A 19,509-nucleotide genomic window follows, 5' to 3' on the forward strand; every position below is an offset into this window, starting at 1 on the left:
TAGTGACTCATTGGTGTCATCAAGGATATAGCCATATTTCTCTTTCTACTATACTCTTTAGCATGTTGATTTGTCACCTCATGATCACAAAATGGCTCCTATACCTCTGGGAAACACACACACACATTCAAAATAGGAAAAGGGGTTACAAAAAGCTGTACCAGATGCTTCTGACTCCCTCTTATCAGAGAATTAAATGATTTCTTAGAGTCCCTCTCAAAAGACTTCTGTCTATATCTTAACCAAAATTTGTCTAATAAGTCATATTTAAGATTGGCAAATTACATTTTTGTCTATGAAGAGAAAGGCAAGTGGTAAGGAATTTGGAATGGTGTTGAGTTTAAGTTAATATATAGTGTCTGCTACCCATCTATCAGATTATTATGACATAATTGTCTTCCTGAGATTTTCAGTGACTCAACATTGTCTACAGGATCAAATCAAGACCCATTAGCATGACATACAAGGCCTTCATATATGATCCCAGCTAAACTTTAACCCTTCCTTCCCTCTCCCCAGCCACCCTACTATCAAGTATATTATATTGGGTTGGCAAAAAAGTTCATTTGGATTTTTCCATAACACTGTACAGAAAAACTTGAACAAACTTTTTGGCTGCCCAGTATGTTATCTATAATACCACTTGCTTCATAAACATGCTTTGCTCTCTTATTACCTCTTTCTCTGCCTATGCTAGTGTCTCAGAATTGTTTTTGTCTTGTCACACTTCATTCCAACTTCCTACTTATTCTTCAAACCCATCCTTTCTCAGTTCCCCAAGGTAGGATTTAGATACTCTCCTGTACATTCTCTTACATTTGGTACTTATGGCTGTGATAGCCCACATAATTTATTATAAAACTAAAGCTAGATTAGTATTTTTTTTCATTTACAAGGTTCCTTGTGGTATAACTGAATCATCTTTGTATAGCTTTTTCAATGGGCTTGCCAGGTAGCTTAAATGGTAAAGGATCGGCCTGCAATGCAGGAGACCTAGGTTCGTTCCCTGGGTTGGGAAGATCCCCTGGAGAAGGGCATGGCAACTTGCCCACTTTGGTATTCTTGCCTGGAGAATTTCACAGAGGAGCCTGATGGGCTACAGTCCAGAAGGTCACAAAGAGGTGGACACAACTGAGCAACTTTCACTTTCACTTCATAGCTTTTATACCCACAATACCTGGTACATAGTAGGAACTCACATGCTGGTTGTAATGTAGGGTGAAAAAATAATTATAATTCTATCAAAATACTTATATCCTACTAGAAAGGATAGAAACATACACAGATACAGTGTGCTATGTAATATCTTCCCTAAGATAGTTACAACAAAAGTTGGTTTCTCAGAGATGGAATTTAGTTCAAAAATAAAGACAGAGATGGAATGTAGTTCTGAGATGAAGTCAAGGCAGTGGTCCTTGATCTGCTCAAGGTGGGAAAGCAGTTCATTTACTAGTTATTCATAGGTAAGCTTTTCATAACTTAGCTTTAGTATTTTATACTTTTTTTTTTTTTACCTCAAATCTGTTTGTGAGCAAATGTACAATATTTCATCAAATCCAAGACCTCTAAGGGAAAAGTGCTGCCAGTTGATCATAATACTTATCCAAATTTCAGATGTGTTACAATATGAAAATATAAGCATTTGAAATTTCATAGGATACAGTAGGTAAAAAAATAAATATCCTAAAGCCAAGTATAAGTTATTTTTGAATTATCTGCTCTTTTGGGTTATCAGCTCTTCTACTAACCATTAGTATGTTAATATGGATAATGGCAAGTTGTATCTACAAAATCTGTTTCAAAGATCAGCTGAAACCAGAGTTGTTCACTTGCTGTATTATATGACAGCCAAACTGCTGTTGGACTCAGGCGACATTCAGATGTTGGAGCCTATATTGGGACAAGTTGTTATATTCAGATGTTGGAGCCTATATTGGGACAAGTGATAAGTCACCTTTCACTTTTCCCCTGCCATGTCCATGAGTTCTTCTCTGTTAAACCTGAACAGATGCCAGCCCTCCTCGGAGGAAAGGTCTAAAGCCCCTCGACGAGTGTAGTAGTCGATAGAAGCCTGGTTCCAAATGACGACAAGAAAGTGCATGCAGTTACACTGACTTCTAATGGCTATCTGTTTAAAAACAAGTATTACTTTTATTTGAAAGTATAATCTTCATTGTCACATTTATTTTATGGAAGATCTACTATATGCAAGGCACTGTGTGTGTGTAAAATACTTCCAAATAATAATGCAATATTTATCGCTTGGAGTTCTCTAAATCTGTAAAAAGAAAAAAAGTCCTCTTGAGTTTTAAAACCCTTTCTTTAGAAGTCCAAAACAAACTTGCAAAATCTACTCATTGGTTTTTCTATAAATCTAATTCAGTTTTTTTCTTTATCCTACAGAAAACATTTATTTATATGTATTTCCAAAATGCAAAAGAATCTTTTTATATTGTTCTCATGTTCATACTGTAGACACATTTTATGGGTAAATTGCCTTCTAATCTCCCTTTTACTTGCTTCTGCTTTGTAGCAAAAAGGTATATAATGTGGTTGTGGATTATATCAACTCTTAAACATAAGTCAAACAAGAGCTGTATCAATATCTTAATTTGAAAACCAGTTTAATTTGAATAAAAGATTAAGTATATTTTGAGATTATTTTCCAATGTTAAGATAAAGTATCTAATTTATGCAATGTTAAATAATAACATTTGATGAAGAAAAGGATAACACATAGAATAACAATACTAACTGCAATATATACCTGACTTAGCCTCTTCAGCATTTCAGCTCCAATACCTAGACCTTTTAAATAGATAATACAAAATGAAAAAACATAAGTTGAAAAATTCCACTTAACAATTTGTTTGCTTTAGCTTAAACCCTGTTATCTGGTTGTTACATATTCATAATAGCTTGTGTTGAAATTCAGCTCATGAATGTTTTTCATATCTCTTTTTCTGAATTGGAATATGGTTCCAAAGGTAATGGAAAAGACTTTGGATTTATTTTAAAGAACAGTGAAGAGGAAATGAGCCCTTGTCACTCTCATCTTATCACGGAATATATTTCTTATTCATTTTAGACAAATCAACACAAAATGTAAAAGCATGTTTTAGAGATAAAAGTATAGCTTTAAAAAAAAAGAAACAAAACAAAAAAGATAAAAGTATAGTTTTGATAACTTGGCTTATTCAAGCCTTGATGGGAACTAATAAATATTTTCTAATCTGTGATTGAGTCTTCACCATACCATATGCAAGGATAACTAGGATAGTGATCAGTCTCATGAAATAGGAATTAGTTATATAAATTAACTTAAACACCATATTTATACTAAAACTCCTTAAAATATACCATTTTAATTTTTAAAATATAAGTAATACTATGTGTTACCTGACCTTGGTAAGCTTGTATGACATATAAGTCCTCTAGGTAAAGTAACTTGCCAATTCAGGGGTCATATGTAAAGTAGTACATGGCAAATCCAACAGTCACTTTACCTAGGAAGAGAAAAGAGGGGTTATAAAGAAGTTAATACATTGACTCTTACAATGTTCTTTCCTCCAAAATGGAATATCTTTGTGTTCATTTTTATCTATTAAAGTAATAAAAGCTTGCTGGACAAAATTTTAAATAATACAGAAATGTATAATAAAGAAGGTTTAAGTCCTTATAATACAACATTTAAGAGATAACCCATCTTTTAACAGTGTGGAGTATATTCTTCCTAATTTTTTTCTGTGCATATACAAACATAAATGCATGTGTGTTGTGTGCTAAGTCACTTCAGTTTTGTCCAACTCTTTGCGACACCATGGGCTGTAGCCCACCAGGCTCCTCTGTCCATGGGATTCTCCAGGCAAGAATACTGGAGTGGGTTGTCCTATCCTTCTCCAGGGGATCTTCCTGACCCAGGATTGAACCCGTTTCTCATATCTCATGCATTGGCAGGCTGGTTCTTTACCACTAGTGCCACCTGCGAAGTCCAACTTAAATGCATACCACACATTTTCTCTTTCAGAGAGCAAAACTTAGTTTATGTACTTACACTCGTCTCCTTGGCTTAAGAGTAACTGTATGCTATCAAACTGTACTTTGTTTTCAGGGTAGAGAAAATATAGTCCTGATTGAATTGAAAAATGGAAGTTTATTTAACTGATGGTTTTTGAAGATTGTGTACTTCTGCAATCAGACAGTAGAAAAGGGGATTGTCCCCAAAGCCATTCCTGAGTAAATCTGAAATATCAATTCACATAAAATATATTAGAAAGTTTAGAGTAAAGAGAAGGAAGATAGTGTAGTTGGCAATGCCAGAATTCCTTTCTTCACCTGTACAACAATTGTACAGGCGTAAACTGCCTGAAGTGACTATTTTGGAACTAGAGTTTATTTTAATACCTGTACTTGCAGCTTCCAGAGGACAGCTTGACTGATAAATTTCAGTTAATTTTGGTGAAATTCAGCCATCAGCCTAGTGGTGGCTTCCAACTGCCCCCACCCACTCGATCATTAACAAACACTTTTAAACAACTGTCTTAAATGTGCTCAAAGAGCTAAAGGGAGACATGCACACAGGAAAAATATGTATAAACAAAGTAGAGATACCAATAAGGAAACAGAAATTATAAAAAATAATCCCCACCAAAAAATTCTGAAGCTGAAAAGCGTAATGAAAGTGTACTGCAGGGGTTCAAAATCCAAATTTCTAAGCAAGCTGAAAAAAGAGTCAGTGAACTTAAAGACAGGATAATTAAAATTATCAAGTCTGAGGAACAAGAAAAGTAAAAAGCCTAAGATACCTGTGGAACACCATCAAACAGACCAACATATGTATTATGGAGCTCTCAGAAGGAGAAGAGAGAAAGTAAGGAAAAAAGAATATTTGAATAATGACTGAAAACTTCCCAAAATGGATGCAATACATCATTTTACAAATCCAAGTTCAACAAACTCCAAGTAGTATAAGCCCCAAAAGATCAATACCAAGACACATAATTAAAGAGAAAATCTTCAAAGCAGCAAGACAGAAATAACTTGTCACATACAATGGATCCTCAATAGGATTATGATCTGATTTCTCATCAGAAACCTAGGCAGCCAGTACAGAGGACAGGGGAAGAGAGGAAGACTGCAAAACTTAACCAAGAATTCTATATCCACCAAAAAATCCTTCAAAAATGAGAGAGAAATTAAGATATCCCCAGTTCTCCCCCAAACTCAAAAGAAAAAAAAAAGCTGAGGAAATTCATTATCACTAGGCCTGCCCTGCACAAAATGGAGTCCTTCAGGTTGAAATAGAAGGAAAATAGGCAATACTGAAAGCCATATGAAGAAATAAAGATAATGGTGCCTAGTTAAAGGTAAATATATGGGCAATTATAAAAAAAAAAAAACAACTAGTGTCACTTTAAATTTATTTATAGTTCTACTTTTTATTTTCTACATGATTTAAAAGACAGTGCATAAAATTAGTCATTAATGTTTGTTCTTGGGCACACAATGTATAAAGATGTAATCTGTGACATCAATGACGTAAACAGGGGGAATGGAGATATATAAGGGAAGAGTTTTTGTATGCTGTTGACATTAAGCTAATATAAATTCAAATTTTACTATTACAACTTTTGGATGTTATTGAGTTGGCCAAAAGCTCATTTGAGTTTTTCCATAAAACCTGAACAAATATTTTTGGCCAACCTAATAAATGTAATCCCCATGATAACATTAAAGAAAATATCTATAGAATATGCACCTAAGGAAATGAGAAGGGAATCAAAACATTTTACTGCAAAAATGAAAAGAAGGTAGAAATGTGGAAATGAAGGACAAAAAACTACATAGAATACAAATGGGAAAATGTCAGAAGTCCCTCCTTGTTGGTAATTACTTTAAATATAAGTGGATTAAATGCCCTAATCAAAAGACAGAGATTAGCAGAATGGATTAAAAGAAAAAAAAAAAGCATGATCCAACTATATGCTATCTATAAGAGACACTGACTATTAAAAAGGTCATGTCCAACTCTTTGTGACCCCATGGGCTTTATCCCACCAGGTTCCTCTGTCCATGAAATTCTCCAGGCAAGAATACTGGAGTGGGTTGCCACTTCCTTCTCCAGGGGATGTTCCCAACCCAGGGATCAAACCAGCTCTCCCACAATGCAGGCAGACTCTTTACCAACTGGGCCACCAGGGAAACCCTTATAAGAGACTCACTTTAGATTTAAAAAAAACAAGAATATATAGTATTGATTGCTGTTGTTGTATGGCAGGAATCAATACAACATTGTAAAGCAGTTGTCCTCCAATTAAAAATAAATTTCTAGATTCCATATATATGCATTTATATGCAATATTTGTCTTTCTGGCTGACTTCACTCTGTATCATAGGCTCTATGCAGGGAACCCAAAGCTGGTGCTCTGTGATAACCTGGAGGAATGGGGTGGAGAGGGAGGAGGGAGAGGGATTCAAGAGGGAGGCATCACATATATGCCTATGGCTGATTCATGTTGATATATGGCATAAGCCATCACAATAGTGTAAAGTAATTATCCACCAGTTAAAATAATTTTTAAAAGAAAAACAACTTTAATAGGCACAAGGTTGATAGTGAAATGATGGAAAAAGACATTTCATTCAAATAGTAATCAAAAGAAAGCTGGAGTGGCTGTACTAATATAACACAAAATAGACTTTAAGTGGAAAACTGTTACAGGGGAGAAGGATATTAGTGATAGAAGGTTCAATTCAGCAAGAAGATATAACATTTATAAACATTTGTGCACCAAACATCAGAGCTCCCAAATATATGAAGCAAATATTGAGAGAATTGAAGATAGAGACTGCTCTAAAATAATAGTAGGGAACTTCATGACATCAATTTCAATAATGTACTGAACAACCAGAACAATGATAAATACATTAATATTGATAGATTATAAGAACAAAACTGAACCCCTAACAGAAATAGTGCACCCCACCCAAAAACATAATACACACTTTTCTTGAACTTTCTCTAGGATAGACGATATGTTAGGCCAGAAAGCAAGTGTTAATACATTTTGAAAGATCAAAACCATACAGAGTATCTTTTCCAATCACAATAGATTGAAACTAGAAATCAGCAGAAGGAAACTAGGAAATTCACAAATATGTGGAAATTAACAATGCACTCAAAAAACTAATGGCTCAAAGTAGAAGTAAAAAGAGAAATTAGAAAAAAAGAGATGAATGAGAAGGAAAACACAACATATAAAACTTATGACCATTACAGTATACTAACACATATATATGGATTTTAGAAAGATGGTAATGATAACCCTATATGCAAAACAGAAAAAGAGACACAGATGTACTGAACAGACTTTTGGACTCTGTGGGAGAAGGCGAGGGTGGGATGTTTCGAGAGAACAGCATCGAAACATGTATATTATCTAGGGTGAAACAGATCACCAGCCTAGGTTGGATGCATGAGACGAGTGCTCGGATCTGGGGCACTGGGAAGACCCAGAGGGATCAGGTAGAGAGGGAGGTGGGAGGGGGGATCGGGATGGGGGATACATGTAAATCCATGACTGATTCATGTCAATGTATGACAAAAACCACTACAATATTGTAAAATAATTAGCCTCCAACTAATAAAAATAAATGAAAAAAAAAAACTTATGAGATGCAGTGAAAGAAGTGCTCAGAAGGGAATTTATAGTTGGAAATGCCAACATTAAAGAAAAAAAGAAAAGAAAGGCCTCAAGCAATAATTAATCTAACACCTTAGGAACCAGAACTAGCAGAAAGAAGGCAATAAAGATTAGAAAGAAGATTAAGCTAAATAGAAGATAGAAATGCAATAGAGAAAATCAATGGAACCAAAAGTTGGTTGTTTGAAAAGGTCAACAAATTTATAGGTAGACTGACAAAGAAGAAAATAAAAAAAGCCAAGTAATTAAAATCCACTGATCTTACAGAGATAAAAAATATTTTAAGTACTGTGAATTGTACACCAACAAATTAGATAGCCAAAACGAACAGATTCCTTGAAACTTATGAATTCAAGAAGAAATAAAATCTAAGCAGCCCCATAACAAGAGTTTGAATCAATAATAATAAAAAATCTCCCAACAAAGCAAAGTCAGGGACCACCAGATGGTTTCACTGGGGAATTCTACCAAACATTTAGAGAATTAACACCAATCCTTCTCAAACTCTTTCTGAAAAATTGAAGAGGAGGGAACTTTTTATAACTCATATTAAGTCAGCATTATTCTGATACCAAATACAGAAAAAGACATCACAAGAAAATCAAAGACCAATATCCCTTATTAATACAGATGCAAAAGTACTCAACAAAATATTAATAGCAAATTGAACCCAACAGTATATTAATAGGATCATTCATTATGACCAAGTGTGATTCATCCTAGGGATGAAAGGATGGTTCAATATAAGGAAATCAATCATGTTAACAGAACAAAGGGGGAAAAAGAGCACAGAACCATCTCAATTGTTACAGAAAAGGCAACTGACAGGATGCCCACTCTCAACACTGCTATTCAACATTGTACTGGAAGTTATAGCTAGAGCTATTATACAATAAAAAGAAATAAAAGCCATCCAAATTAGAAAGGAAGAGGTAAAATGACCTGTATCTAGGGAAGAATACTGGAGTGGTTTGCCACGCCTTTTTCCAAGGGATCATCTCATGTTCCCTGCATTGGCAGGCAAGTTCTTTATCACTACTACCACCTGGGAAGCCCTTATTTTCTGATGACATAAGCCTATTTATAGACAATTCCAAAGAATCCAAAAGAAAGCTACTAATACAAATTCAGCAAAGTTGCAGGCTACAAGATCAACAAACATAAATCAGTTGTATTGTTATATACCAGCAAAGAACAAACCAAAAAATCAATTAAAAAAGCAATTCCTCAAGACAAAAGAAAAAAAACAATTTCATTTACAACCGCCCCTAAAAAATAACTAAATACCTAGGAATAAATGTACCCAAGGAGGTGAAATACATACAAAAAACTATAAAACATTGCTGAAAGAAATTAAAGATCTCAAAAAATTAAAAGTTATCCTGTGTTCATAGATAAGACTTAAATTAATATTGTTAAGATGTCAATATTATCCAAAGTTATCTGAAGATTCACTGCCATCCCAATAAAAATTCTAACATCCTCTTTCACAGGAGTGATGAAACTGATCCTCAGATTTATTTGGAATCCCATGTGTGTAATTTTATTTAGGTCAAGACTTCACTTGACCGAAGATGGGGTTACATCCTGATAAACTCATCATAAGTGGAAAATATCATAAATCAAAAATGTATTTAATATACCCAAACTATTGAGCATCATAGTTTAGCCTAAACCTAAACCTACCTTCAACCTGGGGCTTTCCTGGTAGCTCAGCTGGTAAAGAGTCCGCCTGCAATGCAGCAGACCCCACTTCAGTTCCTGGGTTGGGAAGATCCACTAGAAAAGGAATAGGTTACCCACTCTAGTATTCTTGGGCTTCCCTGGTGGCTCAGCTGATAAAGAATCTGCCTGCAATGCAGGAGACCTGGGTTTGATCCCTGGGTTGGGAAGATCCCTTGGAGAAGGGAACAGCTACCCACTCCAGGATTCTGGCCTGGAGAATCCCATGGATTGTATAGTCAATGGGGTCGCAAAGAGCCGGGCATGACTGAATGACTTTCATTTCACTAGCTTAAACCTGCTGAGAGCACTTAGATTAGCCTGCATGCTGTTGTTTCAATTGGGTCCGACTCTTTGTGATCCTATGGACTGCAGCCCGCTAGACTCCTCTGTCCATGGTATTCTCCAGGCAGCAATACTGGAGTGGGTTTCCATGCCCTCCTCCAGGGGATCTTCCTGACCCAGGGATCGAACCCACATCTCATTATTTCCTCCATTGCCAGGTACGTTCTTTACCACTAGTGCTACTGAAGAAGCCCTTACATTAACCTAGAGTGGGACAAAATTATCTAACACAAAGCCTATTTTATAATAAAGTGTTGAATATCTCATGTAATTTACTGATTACTTAATGAAAACAGAATGGTTGTATGGGTACAGAATGGTTGTAAATGTATCAGTTATTAACCCTCATGATTACATCGCTGACAAGGAGCCGCAGCTCACTGCTTCTGCCTAGCATCATAAGAAAGCATCTTATGCATATAGCTAGCTTAGGTAAAGGACAAACTTCAAAATATGACCTAGAGTTTCTATTGAATGTGTACTGCTTTTGAACCATTATAAAGTCCAAAAATCTTTAAGTCATACCATAAGTAAGTCAGGGACTGTACACTTTAATCATTTCATTTCTTCTCTCATTCCCTGCCTAAAATGTTGTAATTCATCATCTTGTAGATTCTATGAAAACATAGAATTAACAATACATTGTAGAATTAACACCCAAAAAAGATGTCCTTTTCATCATAGGGGACTGGAATGCAAAAGTAGGAAGTCAAGAGATACCTGGAATAACAGGCAAATTTAGCCTTGGAGTACAAAATGAAGTGGAGCAAAGGCTAATAGAGTTTTGCCAAGAGAACACACTGGTCATAGCAGACATCATCTTCCAACAAAATAGGAGACAACACAACACATGGACATCACAAGATGGTCAACACTGAAACCAGATTATGTTCTTTGCAGCCAAAGATGAAGAAGCTCCATATGGTTAGCAAAAACAGGAGCTGACTGTGGCTCAAATCATGAACTCTTTATTTCAAATTCAGACTTAAATGGAAGAAAGTAGGAAAAACCACTAGACCATTCAGATAAGACCTAAACCAAATCCCTTACGATTATACAGTGAAAGTGACAAACAGATTCAAGGGATTAGATCTGATAGATAGAGTGTCTAAAGAACTATGAACAGAGGTTCGTGACATTGTACAGGAGGCAGGGATCAAGACCATCCCCAAGAAAAAGAAATGCAAAAAAGCAAAATGGTTGTCTGAGGAGGCCTTACAAATAGCTGTGTAAAGAAGAGAAGCTAAAGGCAAAGGAGAAAAGGAAAGATATACTCATTAGGATGCAGAGTTCCAAAGAATAGCAAGGAGAGATAAGAAAGTCTTCCTCAGTGATCAATGCAAAGAAATAGAGGAAAACAATAGAATGGGAAAGACTAGAGATATCTTTAAGAAAATTAGAGATACCAAGGGAAAATTTTGTGCAAAGATGGGCACAATAAATGACATAAATGGTATGAACCTAACAGAAGCAGAAGATATTAAGAAGAGGTGGCAAGAATACACAAAAGACCTATACAAAAAAGATCTTCATGACCCAGATAATCACGACGGTGTGATCACTCACCTAGAGCCAGACATCCTGGAATGTGAAGTCAAGTGGGCCTTAGGAAGCATCATTATGAACAAAGCTAGTGGAGGTGATGGAATTCCAATTGAGCTATTCAAATCCTAAAAGATGATGCTGTGAAAGTGCTGCACTCAATATACCAACAAATTTGGAAAACTCAGCAGTGGCCACAGGACTAGAAAAGGTCAGTTTACTTTCCAATCCCAAAGAAAATTAGTGCCAAAGAATGTTCAAACTACTGCACAATTGCACTAATCTCACACACTAGCAAAGCAATGCTCAAAATTCTCCAAGCCAGGCTTCAACAGCATGTGAACTGTGAACTTTCAGATGTTCAAGCTGGATTTAGAGAAGGCAGAGGAACCAGAGATCAAATTGCCAACATCCACTGGATCATCGAATAAGCAAGAGAGTTCCAGAAAAACATCTGCTTTATTGACTACAACAAAGCATTTGACTGTGTGGTTCACAACAAACTGTGGAAAATTCTTCAAGTGACTGGAATACCAGACCACCTTATCTGCCTTCTGAGAAATCTGTATGCAGGTCAAGAAGCAACAGTTAGAACTGGCCATGGAACATCAGACCGGTTCTAAAACGGGAAAGGAGGACGCCAAAGCTATATACTGTCATCCTGTTTATTTAACTTATATGCAAAGTACATCATGCGAAATGCCAAACTGGATGAAGCACAAGCTGGAATCAAGACTGCCGGGAGAAATATCAATAACCTCAGATATGCAGATGACATCACCCTAATGGCAGAATTCAAAGAGGAACTTAAGAGCCTCTTGATGAAAGTGAAAAAGGAGAGTGAAAATGTTGGCTTAAAAATCAACATTAAAAAAATGAAGATCATGGCATCTGGTCCCATCATTTCACAGCAAATAGATGGGGAAACAATGGAAATAGTGAGAGGCTTTATTTTCTTGGGTTCCCAAAATCACTGCAGCTGGTGATTGCAACCATGAAGTTAAAAGACGCTTGCTCCTTGGAAGAAAAGTTATGACCAACCTAAACAGCATATTAAAAAGCAGAGACATTACTTTGTCAACAAAGGTCCATCTAGTCAAAGCTATGGTTTTTCCAGTGGTCATGTATAGATATGAGAGTTGGACTATAAAGAAAGCTGAGCACCGAAGAATTAATGCTTCTGAACTGTGGTGTTGGAGAAGACTCTTCAGAGTCCCTTGGACTGAAAAGATATCAAACCAGTCAATCCTAAAGGAAATCAGCCCTGAATATTCATTGGAAGTACTGATGCTGAAGCCGAAACTCCAATACTTTGGCCACCTGATACGAAGAACCTGATGTTGGGAAAGACTGAAGACAGGAGGGGAAGGGGATGACAGAGGCTAAGATGTTTGGATGGGATCACTGGCTCGATGAATGTGAGTTTGAGCAAGTTCCAGGAGTTGGTGATGAATAGGGAAGCCTGGCATGCTGCAGTCTATGGGGTCGCAAAGAGTCAAACACAACTAAGTGACTGAACTGAACTAGCCTATTAATATTGCTGGCTATCAAAATGTAGTAAATTCCTTGAAAATAGTTTTAAGTCATTTTGTTTTTATCCATTTCATCCTATCAGGCTTCTTCTAACATATTGGGCATTAAATTATACTGTCTTTGATCAACTACACGTCTCATTTTATATATTGAAAAAATGTTGAAGTCCATTGCTGCTGTAAAGATGACTTAACTATCAGTTTCATACTTTAAAAATGGGGAAAATATACTGCTGCACTTACAAAACTATTAATAGCACTTCATACGAACTTTTGCCCTGTACATCTAGATACTATTAATGACAGTTTCTTTGTGCACCAAGGACAGCAGCATCCACATATCTAGGTACAAGTAACGCTTTGTGCATACATTACGCCATGTTTCTTTTTCTAACTCTGAAAATATCATCTTACCCTTTGATGTTAACTTCACTGCATCTAGCATGTTTTCACAGGCAGCCAATTCCTGTCAAAGTAGAGAAAACTTTCAGTTTATGGTTTAGTAACAAATTCTTTAATTTTTAAAAAATTTTGGCCATTCTGCACAACTTGCAGTATCTTTTAGTTCCCCAAACAGAGATTAAACCCATGTCATGGCAGTAAATGCGCCAAGTCCTAACCAGCAGACTACAAGGGGATTCCTAGTAACAAATTCTTAAGATGATAAGCATGAAGTTTTCATTGAGCATTTATTAACATACAATGCTGTGGGTAGTATTAAAATGAATCAGACTTAACTCCAGTCATCTAGAAACTTAAAATCCAAAATAGCATATGCAACAAGAGAATAAATATATAGAGAAATTAACTATGTCAATACATCACTCCTATGAAGGTCTATCTAGGTAACTAGGTAGCTATCTAGGTAACTAGCCTTGAATACAATGAAATCAGAAAGTAAAGCGAAAAGGTTTTCTGAGCATTCAAGGTAGATGTCACAAAGTCTTATAAAGTTCACAGACTTTACAGAGAAGTCTGTTGTATTTGTTTGTGAGGTGTTCTTTCCAATTTAACTTTAGAATTTATTTGATTTTTTAATATAGTTTTTTCTACACCTTCAAATTAATTTTTCACAGTTTGGATCTCATGTTTGGAAAGGCAATCCCCCCTTTGGAATTATAAAAATAGTCACTTTTGTTCCTTTCTTAATTTTTTTTTATTTTTTCCAGTTTTTTGAGATATAATTGACATATAACATTGTATTAATCCAAGGTGCACAACATAATGATTTGATGTAGGTATACATTGTGATATGACTACCACAATAAGTTTAGTTAACATTAATGATGTCATATAGTTACAATTTTTCTTGTGATGAGAACTTTTAAGATCTAGTCTCTTAATAACTTTCAAATATGCACTACAGTTCTGTTAACTATGGGCTTCTTTGTTAACTATAGCCACTATACTGTATATGACATCCCCAGAGCTTTTTTATCTTATACCTGGAAGTCTTTATCCTTTAACTGCCTTCAGCCATCTCCCCCACCCACACCTCCCACCTCTAGGAACCACCAATCTGTTTTAAGTTCTTTATATATTAATAATTGATTAATTTGGTTTTATCTGTGTGTAAGAAGGTGGAATTTCACCTTTGTCTTTTTCCCCAATTATCCTAACACTGTTTATTTAATAACCCATCTTTTATTAACTGAATTGAAATGTCCACTTTATTATGTACCATTATTGTTCTTGTTTAGTTGCTAAGTGCTATCCAAATCTTTTGAGACTCCACAGACTGTAGCCCACCAGGCTCCTCGGTCCATAGGATTTCCCAGGCAAGAATATTGAAGTGGGTTGTTATTACCTTCTCCAGGGAATCTTCTCAACCCAGGGATCAAGCCCATATCTCCTGCATTGACAGGAAAATTCTTTACTGCTTAGGCACCAGGGAGGCCCTATTATGTACTACATTCACATATATACCTAAGAGAACTTCTAGACTCTCCATTCTGTTCCAGTGATCTATCTCTGCATCTACTGTAATAGATTACCATAGTATTTTAATTACTTACAGCTTTACAGTATCTGGTAGGAATCACACCCCCTCATCACTCTTCTTTTTGGAATTTTTCTAGAAATAGTCACACATTTATTCTTCTTGGAGATTTTGACTGGAATCGCATTAAATTCATAATGGAAAAAGTCTTTAAAATACATAAGGAAGACAGCAAGGGCCAGATTATATAAAGCATTGCTGAGAAATTTGGATTTTATTCTCAGTGCAACCAGAGCCCAATGAAGTTTGAGCATTTTGGCTGCTGTTTGGAGCACCTTCCCTAAGACTGTAAGCTCTTTGAGGGCAGCAGCTATAGTTTAATAATCTGGTATCCTTTATAGTGGAGCTTCCCAGGTGGCTCAGTGGTAAAGAATCCCCCTGCCAATGCAGGAGACATAGGATTGATACCTACATCAGTAAGATCCCCTGGAGAAGGAAACTGCAACCCACTCCAGTATTCTTGCCTAGAGAATCCCATGGACAGAGGAGCCTACAGTTCATGAGATCACAAAAGAGTTGGACATGACAGCTATTAAAGAACAGCAACATCCTTTATAGTACTTAGCACATGGCCTTCCACATGTGCTAAGCACATGGTCCAAAAACCACACTTTGAGAACTACCATAAAAAGGCTTTAAATGGAAAGTCTGATAAGCAGGAAGTTATGACTGCCTAGCCATAAAGTGGCTAGATGGCCAAATAATGCTGTGGTGTGGTGATTAATAGGATAAAACAGATGCATATAGAGGATGCTTGGAAGAGTTTTAAGTCTCTTGGCAGGACAGTAAGTAAAACCTGGAAAACTCTCAGTTAAGGAATGAATTATTATGATGGCAAACTCTCATAAATTCATTTACAAAGAGAACGCCTTGCAAACTTAGCAATGAATAGGAGTAAGGATGAATAGATATATATGCATTAGAGAAGATCATCTAAAAGCAAATTAATCATATTCATGTCTGTGGTACAGAGTAATTTATCTTTTCTATTATTTTCTACAGTGAATATTCATTAAAATTATTTCCAAGAAACATATAGTGTTTATTCAAGCACAAGAGGCAAATTCAAAAGTAAATGTGGTTAGGAACTTCACAGATATAGGTTCACTAAAGTCAGAGAATCTAGTGATGTTTTTCCCTTGGTGATAACAGTGGGCCCTGTTTGTAAAGATAAGGAAGGTAAGTTTTCTGGATAGAAAGATTCATTGTTGTTCAATAGTAAATGTATTAACTGCCAACTGAATGTTAGGTAATAAGCTAAAAAAAAAAAAAACTCTTTAAAATTATTTTCTACCTGGGAAAATATGGTTCAAGAATAATTACCATGTTGAGATAGTATCTTGATTGATGACCTAGTCATGTGGATTAATGCCAGTTAGAGAAATGATGTGGGAACTTTGGTGAATAGAATAAAATAGAAGACATGGAAAGATAGATAATCCAGTTCTTACAGATCTGTAACCAGGCCTAGCATCATTTTGACAGACATATTTCACTTGAAAACTTCCAGTATTTTATTTTGCCCATGAAAACACATTCTCTGATCCAAAGGAACAGAAACTTGGCCTAATTTAAATTATATATTAGATGGAAACAGTTCCATTACAAAAATATTTTATAAGGGTGACTTGTTCCAGCCACATATTTACTCCTTTAAAAAAATCTAACCAACTGCTTTTATATGGGCTTTTATATGGAATTGTTTAGGTTGTGTATCACATAAATGATTGCCTTGAGTGCCACAGAGCTCCAGCACAGTAGCTATGGCTAATTGTTTGTCCCTTTTACTGCACTGGGATGATTTCCAGGAAAACCATTAAAATGAATTTTTAAATGAGAAACTTTTAACCCCACTCCTTGAACTCCTGGGAGGATATCTGTGGATGCGCTTCAGTAGTCAAACAACAGTCTGAAATTACACAGAAAAACTGCTGTGGACAAATATTGTTTCTGGACAGTTAATCATGAGATTCCACAAGTAGGTGTGGTCTTCAAACAAAGATGCCCTATCCTAAAATCTTAGCCATTACTAGCTAGAAATTCTATCACTGACAGGTCATTCATGTGAGTTAAGCATTCCTTTTATTGAAGATCCTTTCTTAAAGTTAAAATTTCCTCAGGAGGAACAACGCATTAGGTCCCTGAAATATCCATGTTGGTTCCCCCTTGATTTTTTAAGCCCCCCACTATAAGTCAAGCAATTTATATGTAATCATTTTATATTCTGAATCTTTACAACAATCTTGTGAATAGATAGTATTGTGATCTTGATTTTAGATGTGGAAACAGAAGCTTATAGAGCTTAAGTAACTTCCAGAAATTTATATACATGAGTCATAATTGACAGAGCTAGGATTCAGACAGAATATGCCTTCCATACCCTCAGTCTTAAACAAATGCCATGAAGCTCCATGGAATGAAGAGAAAGCAGCTTACTTTAATTAGATGCAGGATTTCCGGGCAGTCTCGAGCCTCCGCAGGTCTTACTCTAAAAGAAGTCACAGTTGGTTGCCTCATGCTTGATTGGCTCCTGCCTGGTTGCCTCAGACTTGGCTGGTTCATTCCTAGTTGGCTCCTGCCTGATTAGCTTATGCATGTTTGACTTGTGCCTGATTGGCTCGGGCCTAGTTGACTCATGATTGATTGGCTCGGGCCTGGTTGCAGTTGACTCAGGCCTGGCTGACTTGTGCCTGATTGGCTTGTGTTTGATTGGCTCATGCCTGTTTGCTTCATGCCTGATTGGCTCAGGAGTGCTTGCCTTGTGCCAGATTGCCTCATGCTTATTTAGAACAGGCCTGGTTGCCTCATGCCTAGTTGACCCAGTTGGTTAGTGTCAGGTAAGCTCGTGCTTGGTTGGTTCATGTCCAGTTGCTTCATACCAAGTAAGCTCGTGCCTGGCTGGTTCATGTCTGGTAGGCTTGATTGATTCATACCTAGTTGATTCGTGTCTGGTTGGCTGAGGGCTAGTTGACTTATGACTAGTTGATGGATTGTGGGTTGGCAGAGGACTGGTTGGCCAATGACTAAGTGCCTTGATGTAATAGGAGCCCTTAACTACAGTGCTGTTGTGGAAGGCTGTAGGATGTTTCTGTTTTATCTCACTTGATTCGTTCTTTGAGATACCTCTCTATCACGATGAGAATGGGAAAATAAAAGAGTGTTATCTAAAAAAGATTATTGATGCCTCTGATTTGCTGGAGTTGACCCCACCAGCTATCATAGTTGTATGCTTATCTGGGTTTCAGGTTGTCATCTGGCTGTTCCCTACCAATGGGCCGGAAGTGAGGGGCAGAAGAAAATGACCCTGGGAGACTATTACTGCCGCAACACCTTGCACTGTCACTGCCTCACAGCGATGAAATCACAATGCCCTTATTTACATGTATACATGCTCCCCCAAGTGATGAGGGAGGGGTGAGGCAGGGCCTGCTTGACCACTTTATTTCCTCCTCGCAAGAGCGACAAGGCTGAAACAAAAAGCTAGAAGGAATCTCAGAGTATATGCTAGACATTCATCCTCAGTGCCCACTGTTTTAACCAACCAATTTAAAGATATTTGCCCTAAACCTTTCTGCTTTCCCCATGCTCCAGCCCTGAAATAATTCACTTCCTATTTTTGTTCTGACTTTTACTTATTATCTTTTCCCCACACCATAGGCAGTAGAATGTTTAAAAGGATTCTCCTAGAGAGGTATTCAAGTCCCTAATGAAGAAAATATTTCTTTACAAATAATTAAGAATATCTGTGGCTACTACATTTTGAGTTATTTTCTGACCTAGGTTCAGTGGGAACTTTTTTTTTTTTTTTTACATTTTCACATTCAATCCCACAGCAACCCTATTATCCCCAATTCTAAGGAAATTGATTCAAAAGATTTGGTAAGCTAACCAAGATCTGAACAGTTGGCAAAGAGCCTGAATTCAGACCCAGGTCTATCTGATTCCAGTTCCAGGATTTTTACCATGATATTATCCTATCCATTATACACACTGTACTTATCTCCACCCCCCATATCTGTAAGATCAGGTATGTTGTCCTTTCACCCCATCTCCTTTCATAGAATTCCTTCTCCTATCTTTTTATCTGTTGGATCACTTCCTTAATAACATATATTATGTGCTGGTGCTAATATTGTTGTAGATGGAGTGTCTTGTATTTTTTTAAAAAATACCAGAAAATGTTGGTTGAAGCTGTGAAGTCTCACAGTTTGCTGATAGGTCTTTATGTATGCATTACTTCATTTAATCATCAAAGTCGGGGTCAGTCCTAAGATGGCAGGGGGATAGGACAGGAAGATCACCTTCTCCCCCACAAATTCATCAAAAGATCATTTGAACACTGAGGAAATTCCACAAAACACTTTCTGAATGCTGGCAGAGGACACCAGACACCCAGAAAGACAGCCCATTCTCTTCAAAAGGAGATAAGATAAAATATAAAAGTTACAAAGAGAGACAAAAGAGTTAGGAACAGAGACCCATCCCGGGGGGTGGGGGTTCGTGAAGGAGGAGAAGTTTCCACATACCAGGAAACCCCCTTACTGGTGGGTCTGTGGGAAGTTTTGGAATTTCAGAGGGCAACATAATGGGAAGGAGAAAAAAATAACAAACCCACAGATTACTTGCCTAACTACAACTCCCAGCAGAGAAGTAGCTCAGATGCTCA

General features: G+C 36.7%; 1 protein-coding gene across 1 annotated transcript; it reads right to left on the reverse strand.

Annotated features, from left to right (window-relative positions):
• Positions 1-1,957: 1,957 nt before the first annotated feature.
• SATL1 (spermidine/spermine N1-acetyl transferase like 1) lies at positions 1,958-17,576 on the reverse strand. Its single transcript, XM_065916789.1, is given in 6 exon segments — positions 1,958-2,128; positions 2,768-2,808; positions 3,405-3,508; positions 4,164-4,242; positions 13,259-13,310; positions 17,280-17,576. Coding segments are annotated over 6 exon segments (744 nt in total).
• Between the last annotated feature and the right edge of the window lie 1,933 nt (positions 17,577-19,509).

This window comes from Muntiacus reevesi, chromosome X (assembly GCF_963930625.1).
Source record: "Muntiacus reevesi chromosome X, mMunRee1.1, whole genome shotgun sequence".
NCBI classification, from domain to species: Eukaryota; Metazoa; Chordata; class Mammalia; order Artiodactyla; family Cervidae; genus Muntiacus; species Muntiacus reevesi.